Source organism: Bison bison, unplaced genomic scaffold (assembly GCF_000754665.1).
Source record: "Bison bison bison isolate TAMUID 2011002044 unplaced genomic scaffold, Bison_UMD1.0 scf7180017864384, whole genome shotgun sequence".
NCBI lineage: Eukaryota > Metazoa > Chordata > Mammalia > Artiodactyla > Bovidae > Bison > Bison bison.
Window position 1 is genome coordinate 7,180,897 of NW_011494956.1, and position 24,058 is coordinate 7,204,954.

General features: G+C 39.1%; 1 protein-coding gene across 4 annotated transcripts in view; it reads left to right on the forward strand.

Annotated features, from left to right (window-relative positions):
• Positions 1-24,058, forward strand: part of SLC9A9 (solute carrier family 9, subfamily A (NHE9, cation proton antiporter 9), member 9) — a 656,333-nt gene that overhangs the window by 160,160 nt on the left and 472,115 nt on the right. For all 4 annotated transcript variants that reach the window (XM_010858137.1, XM_010858138.1, XM_010858139.1 and 1 more), the window contains one exon: positions 19,635-19,750. In XM_010858137.1, coding sequence (XP_010856439.1) covers positions 19,635-19,750 — 116 coding nt within the window. The remainder of the gene's footprint in view (positions 1-19,634; positions 19,751-24,058) is intronic.

Sequence of the window (24,058 nt, forward strand, 5' to 3'; positions counted from 1 at the left end):
TCCCCTTCTACCCCACTCTCACCAACCCTCTTATTTGATAAATAATTATTGAACACCTGTGTGTAAGCCATGGTGTTACAGACAATAAAGAATCTGTCTGTCTATAATGGGGGAGATCTGGGTGCAATTCCTGGGTTGGGAAGATCCCCTGGAGAAGGAAATGACAATCAGCTCCAGTCTTCTTGCCTGGAAAATCCCATGGACAAAGGAACCTAGCAGGCTACAATCAATGGGGTCACAAAGAGTTGGACACAACTGAGTGACTAAGACATATGTGTAAGTGTTCCAGGGATTGGGAAATGGCTAATACAGGGATGGCTCCTATTCTCATCCTAGCAGGAAAGACAGATATCAGACAGTCTGTTACCCAATTAACCATTTAATTTTATGGTGAGTGCTTGGAAGAAGGATAGCATTACAAAAGCTTCTATTAGGCAGATCTGACTCTTGCAGAAGGATCCAGAAGAGTTTCCATGAAAGAGTGATGTTTGAGGACTATTTAAAAGATATGTGGAGGGCAAAGAAAAGACCTAAAGGGTAGACCAGTTTCCCAGGGCTAGTAATAGGGGGAGGTACCATTATCTGAGGAGGAAAGTGATGAAACCATACTAGAATCTGAAGACATCTGTGTAGACAGGACCAACTGAATGGAGATGTGACCTTTTTTGAAGGACAAAGAGCACATGCAGACCCTGAAGGGAGAGAACTGAAAGGGTAAAGAATAAATATCCCAACCTTACTCTTGTTTCCCTCCCTGGACTCCTGCCTGTGTCCCTCTACCCCTTTGCCCTGTTGGTCAAATCTAAACAAAATGCAGAGATTAAGAGGAGCCCATTGATGGAACCCATACATATTAGCCTCTTGGGATACAGAACAGGGTGGAAAGGATGAAGAATGGACCTGGAAAGGAATAACCACCACAAGTATTTTGGCCTTTAATCTGTGAGCAATGGGAAGTCATGAAAATGATTTTAACATAGAAATGCATGGTCAGATTTGTGTTTTACAATGATTCTGGCTACACATTGGTGGGAAGTGAGGGGATAAAGGAAGACAATTTCAGCAGGCATAGAGATAGCTGGAGGAGATGTGGTCTAGGCTAGACAATGGATGTATCTGAAACCAATTCAAGAGATAAACAACAGTTTAGCAATGGATTGCCTGTGGGGAGGGGCGTGGGAAGGAGAGAGCTAGAGATGTGTCTAAGATGACCTCCAGTCTACTGGGTAGGAGTTGCTGCCTTTGCTGGAAAAAAAAAAAAAAATGGAGACACTGTAATAACCCCAGTGTTCTGGATAAGATCCTAGTTTAGACTCAAAGCTAGTGAGTTTGAGGTGCCCACAGGTCCTCCCAGAAGCCAGAACAGGAGCCTGGGTATTAGATAAGGTAGAGAAACTGCTAGACATCCTGTTCAGAGTCATCTAGGAAAGAAAAATGAATGGTTCCCCAGACTTGAGGAATTAAATGACTTTTGTGGATGTCTCCTCCCATCTGCTGGGAGGGCTGAGGCATTTGACACAGACAAGGATAACTTCATCTGTTTTCATTCTAATCCCAAACTAAACGTTTGTGAAAAAGCTACTGTCAGGTTAGGAAAAGAGTACTGGTTAATCAAATCAGTTCCTGGTGCCAGATTTTAGGTCCCATCAAACTTGTCTTTATCTGTACTTTGACAACTGACTAAATGCTAAAAAATATTGTCAATTACAAAGTTTCCCATCTTCCTCTCTTGGTCTTTGCTTTCATTTTTTTTCTTGAGATTTTTATAAAATCATTAAGTTCTAGAGTTAGAAATTATCTTAAAATTCATTTAGTTCCACGTCCTAAATTCCCTCCCTCAAGTACACCTGTATCCTTTTTATATAATAGACTAATATCATGTATGCATAGAATATTTAAGGGATGCTAAAGCTCCTCCAAGGAAGGAAACTCCTTCCCTCCCACAGTACTGCATTCGTACCACACTTTGGACAGGTTTTCAATAGGTTGATCTGACTCTTTGTAATGTCCACCTCTCTCCCTCCCTGCTTTCCCTCTAGTTTTCTGGAGGAACACAGGTTAGATTCTCTTTCTCTCTTCTTACGACCACCCTCCCATTGCAAACTCTGGACCCCATATTGCTTCTTGGTCTTCTCTAGGTAGCAAACCCAGCTCTGCATTTCTTGCCCATCTAACATGTTTCTAACCCTTCAGTAGCTTAAGTGGCATTTTCTAACAGGGTATTTTGAATAATAAAATATTTTAGCTAAGATGTGACCAATGTTGAATACAGTGGAATTAGTCTGCATCAAGGTCTGCACAAATATACCTCCATTGATATAGGTGTCTTTTCCCTCAACTACTTTTGCCATAGATCTGCCTTCTCTTCTCTTATCATATCACTAGGCTTTGGGATTTTTGTGATATTTGTTTGAATATCTTCATTATGTGGGTGACTAAACACTATTAATCTATTTGTGACCCCCTGGCAAGCTGCTCTTCACCATCTTAAGCTTGGCGACTTGCTTATTTTCTTCAGGGGGACCCAAAATTGGATGTGATGGGGTCAGGAGAGGTGGTCTTTCTGATGCGTGCTGTGGCAATGACTCTAGATCCAGTTTAAGAATCATTTAAAGAAGTAGTATCTTTGCCAGTGAGGTTTTGGTAAATTCCTATGGTGAAATTAGATGAGAACGTATGTTGCTATGCTTCTTTTGGTAGCTCCAAATCTGAGTCTTTCTCAATTTGCTGATTCTCAGAGGGAGATGTTAATGCTAAATGGCCTTTTGTGTTTCTAGACAAAAGTAATAGCTGACAGAACTAAATAAACCCTTGGGTCATTCAGCAGTGGTTCTCCGGTAATAATACGAAAGGATGAATTTTTTTTTTTTTTTAATTAAATCTACTGTCTGTATTCTAATACTGTTAACTGACCCTCAGTGTCCTTTTTAGCACTTTTTCCTTCTAGTACAAGATCTAGTCCAGGATCAGATATTGCATTTCATTGTCATGTTAATAAAGTCTCTTTTAATCTGGAACACTTTTACAGCCTTTCTTTGTTTTTTATGATATTGTCATTGTTAAAGAATACTGCCCCTACTTTGTTTTTTTGTGTTTTTTTTGACAGCTTTAATTTTTCAGCACTTTATTTATTTATTTTTTTTATTTGTAAATTTAATGCCTTTTATTGCCATACCTCATTTTACTGTGCTTTGCTTTAGTGAGCTTTATAGATACATGTTTTTGTTTTTTTTTTTTTCCTTGTTAATTTTCTGTTTAGTTGATCTATCCATAAGTGTGAGTGGGGTATTAAAATCTCCCACTATTATTGTGTTATGGTTAATTTCTCCTTTCATACTTGTTAGGATTTGTCTTACATACTGCGGTGCTCCCATGTTGGGTGGATATATATTTATAATTGTTATATCTTCTTCTTGGATTGATCCTTTGATCATTATGTAGTGACCTTCTTTGTCTCTTTTCACAGCCTTTGTTTTAAAGTCTAATTTATCTGATACGAGTATTGTGACTCCTGCTTTCTTTTGGTCCCATTCGCTTCTCGGCCTTTTGGCTAAGATCAAGTGAAAGGATGAATTTTTATACCTATTTTATGGATAAGGAAATTGAGGGAAAGTTGAGATAAGTAAATTGCCTAGTGTCAAAGAGCCTGAAAGTGGCAGAAACATTATAGATATAACTTAATAGATATTAATAATTTAATAGATATTAATAACTTAATAGATGTTAACAATCTGTTTATTTCTCTACAGACCCAAGTAGATTGCTCATTATCTTTTATTTTTCTTTCCATTTTATGCTCAGCACCTAGCAAGGTTCTGGGTATATAGTTGTTATTTTTCAGTTGTTCTGTCATGTCCAACTCTTTGCAACCCCATGGACTGCAGCATGCCAGGCTTCCCTGTCCATCACCAACTCCCAGACCTTGCTCAAACTCATGTCCATTAAGTCGGTAATGCCATACATCCATTTCATCCTCTGTCATCCTCTTCTCCTCCTGCCTTCAATCTTTCCAAACATCAGGGTCTTTTCCAATGAGTTGGTTCTTTGCATCAGGTGGCCAAAGTACTGAAGCTTCAGCTTCAGCATCAGCCCTTGCAATGAATATTTAGAGTTGATTTCCTTTAGGATTCACTGGTTTGATCTCCTTGCAGTCCAAAGGACTCTCAAGAGTCTTCTCTAACACCACAATTCAAATGTATGTGGGTATATAGTTGGCACTCAATTAAAAATGTATTGTATGGCTTGATATTTAAATTTGATTCTTACCTCTCCCTCTGAGCCTCATTTTTATAAAGAAGATGCTTATTCCATCTACATTATATTTTTAAAGATTAAATTATGCTTAATCATATCCCGTGCAATTCTTCTCAAGAGGAATGGAGTTATTAAGAAATCAAATTATGAGCTATTGGCCATGTACTTGGGTGAGTCATCTGCATATGGATCATACCATGTCTGTCTTACAGCAGAATTAAATGCCCATTCAACTCCAGTCACATGGGAGCATGCCCAGTTGTCTACATCTTAGTTTAATGCCTGGTAGAGTAAAGCAAGTCCATATATCAGGTGGATGGGGTTTAGTAAACAGTGGTAGGGGCACAGGTGCAGAGTAAGTTATATCCAAATTCATGGTTACCGGGGAGAAGGATGGGTAGAAGGGATAGTTAGGGATTTGGGGATGAACATGTACACACTGCTATATTTAAAATGGATAACCAACAAGGACCCCTTACTTAACACAGGGAACTCTGCTCAATGTTTTGTGGCAGTCTGGATGGGAGGGGAGTTTGGCGGAGAATGGGTACATTATATGTAGGCATGAGTCCCTTTTCTGTCCGCCTGAAACTATCACAACATTATGTTGTTCAGTTGCTTGGTCATGTCTGACTCTTTGCAACCCCATGTACTACAGCAAGCCAGGCTTCCCTGTCCTTCATTATCTCTCATAGTTTGCTCAAATTCATGTCCATTGAGTCACTGATGCCATCCAACCATTTCATCCTCTGTTGTCCCCTTCTCCTCTTGATCTCAATCTTTCCCAATATCATGGTCTTTTCCAATAAGTTGGCTCTTCTCACCAGGTGGCCAAAGTATTGAAGCTTCAGCTTCAGCATCAGTCCTTCCAATGAATATTCAGGGTTGATTTCCTTTAGGATTGACTGGTTTGATCTCCTTGTTGCCCAAGGGACTCTCGAGAGTCTTCTGTAGTACCACAGAAGCATCAATTCTTCAGCTCTCAGCCTTCTGTATAGTCCAACTCTCACATCTGTACATGACTACTGAAGAAACTGTAGCTTTGACTATATGGACCTTTGTCAGCAATATTAAATTTTTTTAAAATTGTTTTTTAAAAAAGTGAGTTATATCAATTATCTGGTGCTGTGTACTGGTGGATAATTGTCAGAAATGTTCCCACAGATTGGTCAGGCTGGCCCCGTGTAGATCTAGCCATGGAGTCTGGTCATTTAATATTACAGCAGGGAAACTTGGGAATAACAGGATGTGTGTGTTGAAAATGTGTGTGTTGCTGGGGTGATGGGGAGCAGCAGCAGTGATCCAAGCTCAGGATCGATAAGGGAATACATAATTTCCTTATGGATCTAAATATTTTATTATTTTCTAAATGTTTTCTAAATCATTTTGGTGATTTCTTCTATGTTTGATTAGTTGGTAAACTCTGTTATTAGTAGAAAAGCCCATGAGGACAACCTGTCTCTAGGCTCCAAAAAGTGATTTGAAATATTGCAAAAGAAATACACATTACAACTACGAAGGGATTTCAAGTAAAAGCTTGTATTACATGCGTCATAAGCAAAACGGGCTATCTGAAATTCTCCATTCTAGATCAAACAGTTTTTAAAAATATATTGAAGTGGTTGAAAAAGAAGAATCAGGGCAAGAAATGAATGTTTGATTTTCATCACTCTCAAGATAAATTGTTCATTCTATCTTGTTACCAATAATGATAATATATTTTAAAGCCATCAATCAAACAGTAAATAGTGTAACATCTTACTCTGAGCTAAATATGTTTTAAAAATCTACATTATTTATGAACTTGCTACTTGCTAGAAAATTGATCTGATTGGAGAAAATCCAGAGAGTTGCATTTTCTTGTTATTTACTTTCTGTTGCCACCAGCAGTTGGCTTTAGGGTTCCAAATGGTACAGCTGAAGAACATAAATATGCTTTAGGGAATATGAGAAAGGATGAAAAGTTTTCTAGGAATAATAGATTAGGCAAGTTATATTCAGATCACAGATTCTAATCCCTTTGCTGAAAGGGATTAGAGATGCTCTCCTAAGCAACTGAGCATCTACGAAAACTGCGAGTTCTGGTAAAATTTCTTTAGGAAAAAACTGGGCGTCCAGTTCTGGCTCCTCTATCAGCTGAGTTCAGTGTGAATTTGACCAAGACCTTAGCCTAGGTGGGCCATGGTTTATATCTTTAAATAGGGATTCTGAATTGAATTTTTTTTTTTCTGGATCTAAATAACTGTTCCAAGGTGTTTCTCTTTCAAACCTGAAGAAAGTGGTGAAACAAAGACTGTGAAGTGGCGAATAGGTTGCTCAGGTCCTTGTGACAGTTACTCCCTCTGTGAAAGTAAGATGATGGAGCTTGACTTCACCCACCTCCCAGGGAGAGCAAGGAGGGCAAGAGCAAGAGAGGCAGCAGCTATGCGTGTGCTTTTCCTTTTGATAGCTTTATTTATTTATTTAGCTGTGCTGGGTCTTACTGCATATGGGAATGGGATCTAGTTCCCCAAGCAGGGGTCAAACCTGGGCCCCCTGTCCTGGGATTGTGCAGGCTTAGTCACTGGACCACCAAGAAAGTCCCTGTGAATGTGTTTTTAATGATGAAGAGTAATGGTCAAGGGCCCAACTGTACAGGGTAGCAGGCTTCTCTCTTGCTGCTTTAGGCTGGATGAATTTCATAGCTGTAGATATGTTGTACAAGTTTCAGTTCAGTTCAGCTGCTCAGTTGTGTCTGATTCTTTGCAACCCCATGGACTGCAGCACTCCAGGCCTCCCTGTCCATCACGAGCCCCTGGAGCTTGCTCAAACTCAGATCCATTGAGTTGGTGATTCCATTGAACCATCTTATCTTCTGTTGTCCCTTTCTCCTCCTGCCTTCAATCTTTCCCAGCATCGAGGTCTTTTCCAATGAGTCAACTCTTCCCATTAGATGGCCAAAGTACTTGAGATTCAGCTTCAGCATCGGTCCTTCCAGTGAATATTTAGAACTCATTTCCTTTAGGATTAACTGGTTTGATCTCCTTGCAGTCCAAGAGACTTTCAAGAGTCTTCTCCAACAACCACAGTTCAAAAGCATCAGTTCTTTGGCACTCAGATTTCTTTATAGTCCAGCTCTCACATCTGTACATGACTACTGGACAAACCATAACTTTGACTAGACAGACCTTTGTTGGCAAAGTAATGTCTCTGCTTTTTACAAGTTTACTTTTTGGTAATAAAAAATTCTATGTATATATGGGTATATACATACACATATTTGTACTGCCATCAGAGCTTCTAAGTTGAAGTAGTTCAGCTGAAAACAAAGAAACCAGTTGCCTTTTTTTTTTTTTTTTTTTTTTAATAGGCACAGTATTCCTTTGATGGGCTTCCCTGGTGGCTCAGATGGTAAAGAATCTGCCTGCAACACAGAAAATCTGGGTTTGATCCCTGGGTCAGGAAGATCCCCTAGAAGGAAATGTCTACCCACTCCAGTATTCTTGCCTGCAGAATTCCAAGGACAACATGCAAATTTCTGCTAGAATTAAAAAAAAAAAAGTTAAAAGAAAAATTTGAAGATTCCCTTTACCACTTTTGAAAATGGTAGAGCACTGCAGTGACCAGCTTCAGATGTGATGAGACCAAAGCAGTCATCCTGTGTCAGTGAAGGGCAGGTCTTTGTACCTAGGACAGAAGTGTCCGTGGACCTATAGATCAAAGGCATAGCAGCAGTCTGTTAACTTTTACATTTTACTGGGGAGACATTCTTTCACTCCCTCTTCCCCACCCCTTTTCATTTTCTTCTACAAAGAGCTCCAAATTGGAACTGAGATGTAACAGTACCTTGATTCCTAATACACTATTCAATAATTCTCATCACTCATCCACAGATCAGCAGGGAGACCAAGTCACCATGCAGTGGGTATTAGGTGCTTAACTGTATGTGATCCCGTATTAACTGCATGTCAGGCAGGCTCCATTTGTGACTACAAAGCGCTTCCTCCTTAAAGAGTACACAGTGAGATCCAGAATGAACACAAGTGGCTGAGTGATTTTGCTTAGTTAGCAGCCTCCTCATTTACAGTCTGTGACTCAAAGTGTGGCATGGGACAAACAGCATCAGCACCTGCAAAATATCAGAAAGGCAGAATCTCAGGCCCCACTCCACCAGCTCATCCCTTAGCTCGTTGGTCTGGATACTAGAGACATTATGTATTGATTTAAAACAGTAGTTCCCAAACTTTTTGGCATCAGGGACTAATTTCACGGAAGACAGGTTTTCCATGGACCATGGGTGAGGGGATGGTTTGGGGATGATTCAAGTGCATTACATTCATTGTACACTTTATTTTCTAATCTAACACTGCCACTGATCTGACAGGAGGGACTGATCTGTGGCCTGGAGGTTGGAGACCACTGATTTAGAAGATGTGTTCTAGATCTGGCTGCATAGTCAAGCAATATAAGAACTTTAAAAAATACTGATGACTGGGTCCCACCTACAGAGATTCTAACATGCTTGGTCTGGGATGTAGCCTGGGCATCATGATTTTTCAAAACTCCCTATATGATTCTAATATCCTATGTATGCACCAAAATTTGAGAGCCATTGAATTAGACTATATAGTAATTCATAGTGGAAGAATCTATTGGGTACTCACCCTGAATTACCCAACTTTCATTGTCCACACTTCATGTGTTGACACCTACTGTTTTGGGGGCCATGTTAACTTTTCCGTAGTGACCACCCCTTTCCATGACCACAATTCATGTCTGACTCTATCAGTCCTTCAAGAAATGTGCATCTCCAATGCTTTCTTCCCCCAGACCATGGTTCTCCTTTCCTCCCCTGAACCCTGTATGACTTTAGCTTTCTTCCCAAACGTGTTATTTTTCACTTAGCAGTCCAATTATTCACACACACAGTTTGTCCCTTTTCCTAAGCTGTCAGCTCCCAGAGGGCAGAAGCTGTATCAGATTCATCTTTGTAACCCTTAGTGTCTAGAAAGCTGGGTAATGTGTGAATAGAATGGAGATGGGAAGAGAGAAAGCAGAAGGCAGAATAGAACAGATGCGCGGATTCTCTTCAAATTAGTCAAGTAAGATAGTACACAAAGGACACAAGAGTGGAATTTAGAATCTGAATGAAAGAAGGGAGATTTGTTAACCACATAAAGGGACAGATAATGTGGATACAAGTTGGAAGAAGGATGGAAGCAGGAGAGAATGATGGCATCCAGTAAGCATTAAGTGAGGTTCTCTGAAAGGGCAAGGCAGGAGGCCCAGGTTATAGAGAGAGGCGAAGAGCTGAGGTTCCTCAGAGCACCTTAAGGGCCAGGCCACCCCAGGTCCTGACACAGGCTGACCAGCTCTGCAAGGGAGGTTGTCATTTAGGGTCCATGATGCCTTTAGTGTGACTGTGTCCCACACTGCCTTCCTCATTCCTCAGTCTTCTCAGAAGCAATCTTCTTTCAGGCCCAAATGAGCCAGCATGCTCCCAGAAAGTGGATATGAGTAGACATGAAGTCAGGATGCCTGGTCAAGTTCTCACCTGTGTGTAGTTCACCTTTCAGTAGATCTCAGCTTCTTATGCATTTCAGCATTGCAACTTACATCCAATCCATATGCATGCTTGAAATTTGTATCATTTTTCCTCCAAGAACTGTGAAACACTTAATAGGAAGGAAGCTTGTTTCCCTGCAGGCACCTCTGTAGATTGCTGTTGGGCCTCCAGGGAAGACCCAAGAAAGTGACATGTTGACAGGCAAGTGGGCAGTAGAGTATGGGAAAATGGACTCACTTAACTCTGTTCCAAGGGTCTCAAGATCCCAAAGCCTTATACCCCAGCTATGGTTAAAGACAAATATATTTCATCACAACTGCCTCTCTGCAGTCTTTCCATTCTTACAAATCATAGTGACCATGTTTTTTTCTAGGCCCATAGGAAGCCTGATATAAAACTGACTTAAAGGAAAATCATGAAAGGCCTGGTGCTTTCCATATCCTCTTACAGTCAAATTTGATGCTGAAAAGCAAGGTGTTCTAGGCCATTCCTAACTCTTAAAAAGCTGGTCTCATTGTGTATCATGTCAAAAACATTCTACCAAAATAGTATAATTGTACAATAAGGATTGGCAGTATCTCACCATGACTGCATATGAATGTAACTTTTCACTCAATAATCCTATTTATATCAATTTATAATAGCAAAATATTGAGAACAATCTACATGCATATATGCAGAGCAGATTGATAGAATAAGTCACTATATGTCCATGCAATGGAATAATATGCAGCTATAAAAATGAGAAATATCTCTATAAATTGATATGAAGTGATTTTCAGAGTATTTTAAATAGAAGACACAAGTACTATGCTATATTTTTGTAAGAAAGTATGGGAAATAAGAATACATAACCATTTTTGCAAAAGAAACATAGGAAGGATAAATCAGAAGTGAGTGAAACTGATCGTCTGAAGGGGGTAAGTTGAAATAAAGAAGAAATACCAACAGAGACAGAGATGTCTCTAAATGTACTGTTTTTATAGTTTTGATTTTTTGACCCATGTAAATATTTTACCATACAAAAAATAAAATGAAATTATCAAATATGCAGAAAGATCCTAAAACTGAATATAAACAGAAAGAAATAAACCCATCCAAATATTAAATTGGTAAGATAACTATACAGAAGGAAAAAATCTAATATAAATAATTTTTGGTGATAGTAATTGGACTATACTTCTCAATGAGACATATTCTAAAAATAACTGTGAAGAAATTTTGAAACTTTCTAACAGTATTTTTTTTCGTATTCACATGAATGTAATAATTTCAAAATCATTTGCATATATCACAGCAATGAGCAAAGGAGTAAATATATTGGTATCGTTGAGAACCAGTGAGGTTGAGAACTTGGGGAAAATCATTGTGGAGGAATGTGATACAAAGAAAGAATGGGAAAAAGAGAGGAAAAATCTGTAGTATTGGATTGGAATTATAGGTGTTAATGGGCTTCCCTGGTGGCTCGGATGGTAAACAATTTGCCTACAATGCAGGAGACCCGGGTTGGATCCCTGGGTTGGGAAGATGCCTTGGAGAAGAGAACTGGCTACCTACTCCTGTATTCTTGCCTGGAAAATTCCATGGTCAGAGGAGCCTGGTGGGCTACAGTCCATGGGTTTGTAAAGAGTTGGACATGACTGAGCAACTAACACTTTCACTTTTCACACAATAAAGATAACAAATATTTCCATCATTAAAAAAAAAAAAAAATTCTACCAGAAGCAAAGAATGTAGCAATTGACTTTTTGAATTTGAGAAGTCAAGGCAAAGATATCTTAAATTTTCCACATAATACTAAATGCTAAATAGTAGTACTAAATACTAAAAAGTACAAAGGAACATATGTCGAAGTCTCATTTCTATCCTTTGCTGGATTTTCTTGTCTGTAATATCTGTAATATAAGATTCATGATGGCTGCTTAACTGGTGTGTGTGTGTGTGTGAGAGAGAGAGGATATAAAAAATAGAAAATGCATTAACATGGTAGCTCTACAGAGTAAGAACTCAACAAATGCTCATATGTTCACTCTCTTCTTCCTTCACCCATTTTTATTTCTATTATTTTCATTCCTTCTTAAAATCTCAGGGCCAGAGAACCACCTACCCAATGACAGATAAGTGCCTTAAGAAGAACTAAAGTTTGTAATCCCATGAACTGTAGCCTTCCAGGTTCCTCTGTCCATGGAATTCTCTAGGCAAGAATACTGAAGTGGGTTGCCATTCCCTTCTCCAGAGAATGTTCCTGACCCAGGGTTTGAACCCAGGTCTCCCACATTGGCAGGCAGATTCTTTACTATCTGAGCTGCCAGGGAAAGCAAGAAGAGAGTAGGGGGGTAGAAGCCATGGACAAAAATGTGGGACTACAGTCATCTTTATGATGACTGTTGCAAACATTTTTGATTGGTCAAATGTCCTGGCATAGAATTTTCCAACCTCAGTACACACTTCTGCTGTTGACAGTGAACGCTCCCCTCATCCCTCTCTTCCTCCTACCCCCGTCCCATTCCCTTATCAGCCTCCTCTTTCCACACAAGGACAGAAAAGTTGGATGCAACCTTTCCCTTCATCTAAAACCTGTCTCCCTCTACCCCTTTCAGAGGAAAGAGGATCAAGGGCAGGCAGTCTGCAGTCTTCCTAGTTCCTTGTCCAAGAACTGGACAGGGGCTCGCTTGTCACCATGGCAAAGCTGAGTGAGGCTACTTGATCCCCCATTTTCTTTTAAGTTGTCCACAACCCACCCAGTTGACTCCTTCATCCTATTCTTCTCTCCAGTTTTCAATAAAACAGAAGGAGACACAAAATCTTGGGACTGGTGGGAAAAGTAGAATGGGCCAAAGAGGTCATCTAGTTTGTGAGATCTTAGTTCTTGATTTAGCTACAGTAGGGCCCACAGACTTCATGGGTTTCTTGGGGCAGAGCGACCCGTACTGGTTGCTGAGGTAAATGCCATAAATAGAACCACAAAGGAGACAGGACAAGCCTTTCCCCATCACCTCTGCCGTGAGCAATAGATGGCAGATGGTTCTCCAGATTGCTAAAGCAGAGGTTTCATTTCTTTGTCCGTTGGATTGTGTACTGTTCCATAAAGAAACTACCTTTAGTAGGAAAGGGATTCCCTGGTGGTTCAGATGGTAAAGAGTCTGCCTACAATGCGGAAGACCCAAGTTTGATCCCTGGATCAGGAAGATCCCCTGGATAAGAAAATTGCAACACACTGCAGTATTCTTGCCTGGAAAATCCCATGGACAGGGGAGCCTGGTTGGCTATAGTCCACAGGTTCGCAAAGAGTCAGACATGACCGAGCAACTTCACCTTCACTTTTCTTAGTATGAAAGGTTTTTAAGGGAAAAAAAAATCAGTAGTTTGGGCATCTCATATATAGGTAGGGCATTACGGGCAGTCTCCTTACTTGAATGTGTATTTCACATTCAGCAAATATGCTACTTTGTTCTCAAAGTCTTTCCTGTGTCCCCAAGGGAGCTGCTTCTCCTCTGGGAATTGAACGCCCTTGATGTGCACCTCTCCTGCAACACTTAGCACTTTCTGTCATGTATTCTGCTTTTGTAGGTGACTTGTCTCTCACTCCTGAGGATGTAAGTCATGGCCGGCTTATTTTTGCATTTCTCATAGGCTTTAGTAAAAACTTGTATGACAGGAAATACTGTATATGTACATATGTATGTATACACACACACACACATATATAGAGAGAGAGAGCATTTACTATCATATATATACACACACACACACACACACACACACACGCATACATACTCAGTGAGGAACAATGACAAAGAGGAGAATCATCTCTATGACACCTGTAGGAGTCGCCCATGGTCCTATAGACCCTCTAAGGTTCATATAATTTCACCCAAATTCAGAGACTCACCATTTTGTGCCACTGATCTTGACAATGCAGAATTCTTATTTTGTAACTCTTTTTTTGTGTGTAACAGATGTTTGTGAGCATCTGTGAGATTTGAACCTCTTCACAACTTCTTCCTCATATCTTTTGTATCAACTCAAGTCTCATCCCAATCTTCCTAATGGAGAAAGACCTGACTCCCCTCAAAACCAAACTCCCCAAAGGATGTTGCCTGTCTCAATTTCCTCATTTTCTAATCTCACTTTAGTTCCCACATTCCAAATGACCCCAAATAAAAGGGCCCTCTTCTCAGCACTCAGCTCTATGCATCATTCCTCCTTGAAGCACTCTTCTCCTGACTTCTATGACACTCTACCAGATTTCCACTCATGTCTCTGTTGACTGATTCTTAATATCCTCTGCTCCTCATCATCTCTACCTCATCTTCAAATGCTGGAGTTCCCAGGCCCCAGTCATGGGTCCTTGTCCACTTTATGTTCTCTTCACTCTTTCATCCACACCCAAGGCTGCAATAACACATACCACACAGTTGTCTCATATTTGCTTTTAAGCAAATCTTCATTCAGTCCAACTCCGAATGCCCTACAAGCTAGAAGACCTTGGCAATCCCACCCATCCCAGTATTGATTAATTATGAATTCTCTCATAGAAACAGAACAGATTGATGGTTGCAGGAACAGAGGGCAAGGGGGAGATGGGAGAAGTGAATGAAGATGGTGTAAGATGCAAACTTCCAGTTGTAAAATGAATAAGATCTGGGGATGTAATATGTATATGGTAACTATAGTTAATAACACTTTCTGGTGCATTTGAAAGTTGCTAAGAGAATAAATCATAAAAATTCTTCAAAGTTCTCAGCACATAAAAAAACAGACTATAACTGTGAGGTGATGGATATGTTAATCAACCCTATTGTAATCATTTTGCTATATACATATATATAAAATCATCATATTGTACACCTTAAACTGACATAATGTTATATGTGAATTATATCTCAATAAAGCTATAAAGAAAAAGAATTTCTTATTTTTCCAGTGGGATATTGCCCTTGAATGTGTGGCAGAAAAAAATAAACTGTGAGATTGAAACTATCTAAAATGTGAATAAATAAATGGAGAAACAACTTATCCAGAGGAAATGTTTTGAGTGTAGAAATAAGAAATCTAGGTGCAGATTATAATCTTTGTATTGCTTTCATATTCTGTTGGTGCTGTGCTTTCCCACTGCAGAGTGAGGTCCATGTAATGGTCCGTTTCACGTGCCTTCACAGACAAGGATGTGTCTCTTCTGACAGTTAACAGGCCTGGTCCATACAGCTGTCTCCAAACTAACAGCAAGTCCCCTTGCTTGTCTCTAGCAATTTAAAAAACTGCCTTTTCTAGTGGATCTATTCATAGCTTGATCAAGATTGTTTTTTTAAAAGAAGATGTATTCTCAAAAAAAAAAAAAAATTCCTGAGAGAGACTGAGATGGCACACTTAAAAATCATCCAAGCAATTGAGCCTTCTGGAACTTTTTGTTTTGAAACATTTTTGCAGCATGCCTTTAGGTATGGAGCTTTAACAGTGTGAAACAAGCTCATGGAATTTAAAATCAGTATATGTGTCACAAACACTCAAGTATCTGGAGCTTTGTGTAGAGCATTTCCCCAAATTCTTTTTTATCCAATGCCTTCTGTTGGCATAAATTATATGACTGCCATCCTGTAATACTCTGTTCTTTGAAGGCAGGTCATGGATTTTCACCTTTGTATCCTCCATAGCATAAGCACTCTGCTTTTTAAAGAATAATTCTAAGTGGCTATTTGTTGAAATCAGTGTTATCAGCAATTTTGCTTTGTATATGGAAGTTCTTCTGCTTCTGCCCTTCTCTGTGGCCTATGAAAGTCACTCAGTCATGTTTGACTCTTTGTGACCCCATGGACTGTATAATTCATGGAATTCTCCAGACCTGAATACTGGAATGGGTAGCCATTTCCTTCTCCAGGGGACCTTCCTAACCCAGGGGTTGAACCCAGGTCTCCCACATTGCAGGCAGATTCTTTACCAGCTGAGCCACCAGGGAAGCTCTCTCTGTTACCTGGGATGTCCCCCACAGACTGACCCCAGAAGGATATCTCACTTGGTTTCATCTACCATCTTCACAGCATTGCATGCACTGGACTTCACTGGCTCCCCTCTCCCTACCAGACCATATCTTTCCTGTATCCTGAGCCATCTGAGATGCTTCCTGTGAAGTGTTGATAGAACATGCTGCTCTACGAGAATGTGGTGGTTGCTAATGGGTTCACTTTTTAATTCTCCCAGTTAATATAGTTATAACTAGTTGGTTACAATAATGTAGCAACAATAGCAATAGTTAGCATTTATTATAAAAGTGCCTGGCATATAACAGATACACACCAATTATTGACAGTGTAATCACCAGTGACAATGACCATTGTTATTAATAATAGCAAAATGATCATATTGAGCTCGTACTGCACTGGGCTGTTTTTCTCTTGCCTATCTCAAAGAAGATATTAGAATTATAGTTATTTTGTGTTCGGGATTTGATTTGGAGTTACAAGTCATTTAATTTTTTTTAAAAGCATACAAACTGTGTATACAGGGGTGTGTGTGTGTGTGTGTGTGTGTGTGTACATGCACACGTGTTTCTCTTCATTTCAAAGCAATTCCAAAGCTTTGTGGAATGGCGGTTATGTATGCAGGTTTTGGCATCTAGCTGTGCTTGTGCTTAGTCGCTCAGTCGTGTCTGACTCTTTGCGACCCCGTGGGCTGGAGCCTCCACCAGGCTCCTCTGTCCCTGGGGATTCTCCAGGCAAGAGCACTGGAGGGGGTTGCCATGCCCTCCCCCAGAGCCTGGGTTCAAATCCAGCTTTGTCACAAGCTAACTTCTGTGATCTTTGGCAACTTAACCTCTCTTTTTAAAGAATAGCACTTTCACCTTTGTAGAAAGGAATAATTATAGTATCTAGCTCATAGTATTGTGAAGATTAAATGACATAATGAGTGTCTGTTGGGTCATACAATAGCACTCACTAGTGTACATTGCTTTTCTTTTTATTATTACTGTTATTTTAAAAGAACTAGAAAATACAGAAAGGGAAAAAAAGAAAATAGTCACATACAATTCCATTTTAATAACCATTAGTAACATCCCAGACTATGTGCTTCAGATCTTTTTCTGTTTATAGATAAGCCTATGTTCAGTTTTTGTAAAATTAGAAATTATTATATATCACCACTTTATAAGTTTACTTTTCTTTGCCTAATATGCACTCTTGTATGTTGTATTGAGTTACATATTAGTTCATTATATGTGTGTTCTGTAATTTATTCATTGGACATTTAGATTGCTTTGAATTTTTCACTCATAAATACCAGTAATGTGAAATAATCTAATTACCTTTGGGGTTGTATTCAGATTAATTTCTTGGCAATTTATAGAAAATCATTTAATAAGCTATAGATATAAAACATTTAATACTTTTAAATAAATTTGAAAATTGGCTTTTATAAAAACTTTAATTTTATTTTCATCAATAGTATATAATGTTTCTAGTTTCCATGTAACCTTGCCAAGCCAGCATAATATATATGCATGCATATATCTTATCTTACCCAGTCTAATGACTTCTATTGAGCAATATGGGGCAAGTTGTTTTAATTCTGAGCCTCAGATTCCTAACCTGTAAAATTAACTAACGAGAGTAGAATTCAGAAATACAGTCACAGGTTCTAAAGTTGATATTGATTGCAGAGCCTCTCTGTGCTCCATCTGGGAAGTGTAGCTCAAATGAGAAAAGACTGTAGTGGAGTCGGGTCAACACCAGATGAGGCTGAGGGGATGATTGTCAGCGAGCATCTCCCTGGTGCTGTCATGACTGCTCAGAATGTCTCAGTGTTTATCAATGTTCATCAGACATGCATATTCTAATTCAGAGGGTGATGTGCATAACATATATAATTAAAATCTATTTTATTTTATTGCCAGCTGCTTTGCTTTAAAATGCATGCTCCATAAGGACAGAGATCTTTGTCTTATTTATTGACGTATTTTAAACACCTAACACAGAGCCTGACATGTAGTAAAGTTTCAGTAATAAATATCTATTGAATAAGCAAATAAACTGAATGAAGCTACCCTACAGCTTTCCAGAGGCTTCACCCTCTGGTAACCAGCAGAATGCCCTCCCCAGGATAACCGTAGATGAGCTGCCATGACTGGGACCTCTTTCCAGAAACCACTGCTATGTCCCATGACACAGTCTTTCTCAGATGTGTTAATACCTGCAGACTGGTTAAGATCCAGCCTCCCCTTCTAGAATCCACATACTTCACAGAAATATTGGGTCTTTCTACTTGAACTCATGTTGGTTGTGTTAATGGTTTGACTCAAGAGGAGTATTATTTCCAAGTTTCTAGGGACCCTTTCATTGCTGCCCCTTAGTACTATGTAGAACTACCACTTTATGGACTAATTGAGAGAATATTATATGATATAACATATAGTAAGTAAGATAGAACTGTTCATCTAAGCAATATGCTGTGGTGGTTAAAAACCCAGGACCCAGAGTCAAATTTCCTCAGTTCAAACCTGGATTCCAAAATTTAACAGTTCTGTCAACTTCAGCAAGTTACTTGATCACACAGTGTTCAGTTTTCTCATCTGTAAAATGCAGCTCGTACCTACACTATAGAATCGATGTGTGGGTGAAATGAGTTAAAACATATGAAGAAGTAGAAATAGTAAGTGAATATTATTACTATATCTGTAATAATTGCATTGAAAATTTACTATGTGTCAAAACCCAAATTTATATTACTTCAGATAGTCTTTAAAACAACTCTGTAGACTGACCATTATTGTTATTCATAACTCATGAATGAGGATATTGAGGTTCAGAAGGTTTTAGTAATGCTCTAAAATCACATAGCTAGTGAATGGTGGAAACTGGGTTTAAATGCAGATGTGTATGAAATATTCTCTCATGGAGAAATTTTTCTTAGAATTAAAATATCTACATTCTCACTGACATTACAATTTCTATTATCTGATTTATAGTATTTTTAGTCATGCTTACAACCCTAGAACATTTTTCAAGAAACTAGCTTTAAATGAATGTGAATATCTAAGCAACCATCTGTGGGTCTGAGGGTCTATTGTTTCTAAAGACTCTTACAGTCACTTTTAGTGATTCAACTGTGGTCCAGTTTATGCGTGTCTGTATTTCCTTTCCTAGGACTTAGAAAAACTCAATTAAATAGTGAAATACAATTTAAAAATTATAAGGTGACAAAAGATGACCAAAAACAGATAATTTGCATTCCATGGTGCTGGTTTGGTAAACATTATAATCTCATCAAAAGAACAGCTATCCTTGAAGATCAAAATGCAATGATTTCAGGATTCATTCAGCAGTGTGTTGAAGTTACAGGCACGCTAACCCAACAGTGATTCTGTGGGTGTGGAAGTGCCCTGACACCAGCAGTTGTAGAGACTCATGCACTCTAAAGTAACTGGTTGACCAAGGGCCCTGTGAGTGGCCAATATCCTTCTCATCACAGTAACAGACTTGAAATTTGAACCCTTTTCAGATATCCTAGCAGACAAAACAATAAAACTGAAAAGTAATCCATTTAAAATGTCTGTGCACTTCTGTATTTGTGGGCATGATTTGCTATGCCATGTTTCACGGATAATTTTTTATACCCCTGAGATACGTGTTTTCATCGAAGTACACTGTAAAACGTTGTGCTATCTTTTGCCAGGGGAATGAGTTGTGATATTTGGTAGGCAGTGTCCTGAGAACATTAGCAGAATAGCGGTAATTTGTGCATTGTGCTTATTCAGGAAGCCCATTAGAATGTTTAACTCTGATGGCATGGGTTTACACAGGATTCAACTTGATGTTTAAAGATCCTTTTTTCTCCTCAACAGGTTAATTATGTATGGCTTTGTGAAGGCTATGGTATATGCTGACCAGCTGAAAAATGGAGACTTTCATTTCACTGACTGTTTGTTTTTTGGTTCACTGATGTCTGCTACAGATCCAGGTAATTGCCCAAATAATATGTTTTCTTCTTTCTGAGAGTCAAACATTTAAATTGAATTTTTCTCTAAAGAGCATCACCCGAGTCAACATAATAATTCCTTATTCCTTTTCACCTGCAGTTGACGTGTCTGTTAGTGATTTTAAAAAGCAGGTGAATATTCTAGCAGCTCTCAAAAAATGGTTCTCAAAGCAACTTAAAGTAATGGGGAAGACTCTTTGAAATTCTCCATTGTCCGCTTCCCTAGAACATGTAGCCATCTTGACTTATGGCTCTTAATTCTTCTCTGTTTAACTTGTCTTCTTTCAAAAATGCTCCATCGCAGTGGTCCCCAACCTTTTTTGGCAGCAGGGACCAGTTTTGAAGAAGACAGTTTATCCATGTACCAGCAGATTGGGGGGTGGGGCACGGTGAATAGTTTGGGGTTGATTCAAGCATCTATTAATGCCACCACTGATCTGACAGGAGGTAGAGCTCAGGTCATAATTCCAGCAATGGGGAGAGGCTGCAAATACAGATGAAGCTTCGTTCATTCAACCACTGCTCACCTCCTCCTGTGCGGGCCAGTGCCTAACAAGCCATGGACTTGGTACTGGCCTATGGCCCAGGGGTTCAGGACCCTTGCTCTATTGAGTTAAATGGTAAAAGATAATTTTGAAAATTGATTGCTATATGTTTCAAGCATATTAAGAATAGGGAAAATAGTAAAAAGAGTTGTCATATACCTTCATATTATCAAATTATGATAATAATCAAATTTGGCCAAAGTGTTTTATCAATATCCTCCTACATTCCTTCTCACTATGACTAAATTATATTAAAAACAAGTCTCAGACGTCATATCATTTTATTTGCAAATGTTTTAAAAAATGACAGTTGTCATTATGAAACCTAAAAATATTAACAATCTTAATATTATCAAAGTGCTATCCTCTGTTCAAAAAGGCAGAATTTTCTTATTGTCATTATCATTATTAGTTCATGTAGTAGTTTGTACAAATTAGAACCCAAATAAGGGCTATACATTACAATTGATGGATATGGCATCTAGTATTTTTTTAATCTATATGTTACCCTTCCATCTTCTATTTTTCTTGTCACTTATTTATTGCAAAAAGAAAGACAATTGTCTATGGTTGAATTAAATATGACTGCTTAAAATGTTCCCCTAGCCTCAGGATTTCTTGTAAACTGATGGTTAAATCTAGAAATTGAGTCAGATCAGGGTTCATTTGTTTGGCAAGATTACTTGCGTGCTCTGAATCTCTACAGAGTCACATCAGGAAGCACAGTGTTTGGTGACCCAGCCATCAGTCTGATCCATCACACTGCTGAATTGCTGCTCCAGCAAAGACCACCAGAACACACCTGTAGTTGAATAAGACATGTTTATTACATGTTATAATGAAGAAACTGCTCACCAGAGGAACACTGGGACCTCTCAGAGCGTGTTAGAAAGGAATTGTTATAGGATGTGGGCTAATGCTTGGTGATTTTAGGGAGGGCTTAAGGAATCGGGGTTTTTCTCTGGATGAGATGCTGTCAGAAAGCACGAATGATTGGAAATTTTAGTAAATCTTCTCTAGCAGGAGGAAAGACTGAATAGAGCCAAAGCCTACAATTGGTAAAGAAACAGCATCACTCATAATAGCCAGGATAGGGATGCTGTGGTTTGGACAGTGTTCGTTATTTGGGTTTAAATGTGATTACCCAGTAGTCTTGTTTTTGTCTTGATTCTTTATGGTCACAGAGTGAACTTGTCTGATGTTTTATGTGAAATTGTTTACACTCAACAAGAGAACAACAAGGCCCAGCTGATAGTAACAGGCCAGCTCCCACATACCAGGGGCTGCTCCTCTCTTTCTTAGAATAGCCCAGCAGCATTGGCACCATGTGGCACCTTGTTTTAAATACAGCACCAGAGCTGCTGAATCAGCTTCTAAAATTTAACAATATCCTCAAGTGGTTTATGAATGCATGCATGCTTGCCTGCTCAGTCACTTCAGTTGTGTCCAACTCTTTGCGACCCTATGGACCGCTGCCTACCAGGCTTCTCTGTCCATGGGATTCTCCAGGCAAGAATACTGGAGTGGGTTGCCACGCCTCCTCCAGGGGATTTTTCCAGCCCAGGGTTTGAACCTGCATCTCTTGCATCACCTGCATTGCAGGTGGATTCTTTACCCACTGAGCCACCTGGGAAGCCCCAAGTGGTTTATATGCACACTAAATTTTGAAATTTAGCTAGTCAAATCAAATCCCAGTCGTAGGGAAGTTCTGTAATCAAATGACCTTCAACCAGACCAATTTACCTGGCTTCTGATAAATTTGTATGCTGGTCAAGAAGCAACAGTTAGAACTGCACATGAAACAATGGACTGGTTCAAAAGCAAGAAAGGAGTACATCAAGGTTGTATATTGTCACCTGACTTATTTAACTCATATGCAGAGTACATCATGTAAGAGGCTCAAGCTGGAATCAAGGTTGCCAGGAGAAATATCAATAACCTCAGATAGGTAGATGATACCACCCTTATGGCAGAAAGCAAGGAGGAACTGAAGAACCTCTTGATGAAAGTGAAAGAAGAGAATTAAAAAGTTGGCTTAAAACTCAACATTCAAAAAACTAAGATCATGGCATCTGGTCCCATCATTTCATGGCAAATAGACAGGGAAACAATGGAAACAGTGAGAGACTTTATTATCTTGGTCTCCAAAATCACTGCAGATAGTGACTGCAGCCATGAAATTAAAAGACACTTGCTCCTTGGAAGAAAAGCTATGACAAATCTAGACATCATATTAAAAACCAGAGACATCACTTTGCCAACAAAGATCTGTATTGTCAAAGCTATGGTTTATCCAGTAGTCACATACAGATGTGAGAGTTGGATCATAAAGAAGACTGAGTGTCCAGGAATTGATGCTTTTGAACTGTGATGTTGGATAAGACTCTTGAGAGTGCCTTAGACAGCAAGGAGATAAAACCAGTCAATCCTAAAGGAAATCAACTCTGAATATTCATTGGAAGGACTGATGCTGAACCCGAAGCTCCAATACTTTGGCCACTAATGCAAACAGTTGACTCATTGAAAAAGACCCTGATGTTGGGAAAGATTGAAGGCAGGAGAAGAAGGGGATGACAGAGGATGAGATTGTTGGATGGTATCACTTACTCTATGGACATGAGTTTGAATAAGTTCCAGGAGTTGGTGATGGACAGGGAAGCCTGGTGTGCTGTAGTCCATGGGGTTGAAAAGAGTCAGACACCACTGAATGAGTGAACAACAACAAATTTTAGCTAATGACGTTAGTACTCATCAATGATTATGCTTAGTCTAGTATGTATTAGGGGTTATAAACTAGTGCTGTGTTAATTCTATCCTACCTTTTTGCATGTATTAGCTGGTACTCTCCCAAAAGAAGTAGTTTTCCAGATCAACAATTTGAGTGCCTGTAATATTATTTAAACAAAAAAAATCAGGATAAATTATTGATCTTTGTATTTACTAATTTTCAAAATAATGAATTATTTCTCTAGCATCTCCCACATATGATCAAGGAAGTAAATTTTTCCTTTTCTTGCTTTTTTTTTTTGCTTTTCTTTTTTTAAAAATTTATTTATTTATTTTAATTGGAGGCTAATAACTTTACAATATTGTAGAGGCTTTTGCCATACATTGACATGAATCAGCCATGGGTGCACATGTGTCCCCCATTCTGAAGCCTCCCTCCCACTGCCCTCCCCATCCCATCTCTCAGGGTCATCCCAGTGCACTGGCCCTGAGTTCCCTGTCTCATGCTTCAAACCTAGACTGGCGATCTATTTCACATATGGTAATATACATGTTTCATTGATATTTCATTGATATTTCATTGATCTGATAGAGTGCCTGATGAACTATGGAATGAGGTTCGTGACATTGTACAGGAGACAGGGATCAAGACCATCCCCATGGAAAAGAAGTGCAAAAAAGCAAAATGGCTGTCTGGGGAGGCCTTACAAATAGCTGTGAAAAGAAGAGAAGCGAAAAGCAAAGGAGAAAAGGAAAGATATAAACATCTGAATGCAGAGTTCCAAAGAATAGCAAGAAGAAATAAGAAAGCCTTCTTCAGCGATCAATGCAAAGAAATAGAGGAAAACAACAGAATGGGAAAGACTAGAGATCTCTTCAAGAAAATCAGAGATACCAAAGGAACATTTCATGCAAAGATGAGCTCGATAAAGGACAGAAATGGTATGGACCTAACAGAAGCAGAAGATATTAAGAAGAAATGGCAAGAATACACAGAAGAACTGTACAAAAAAGATCT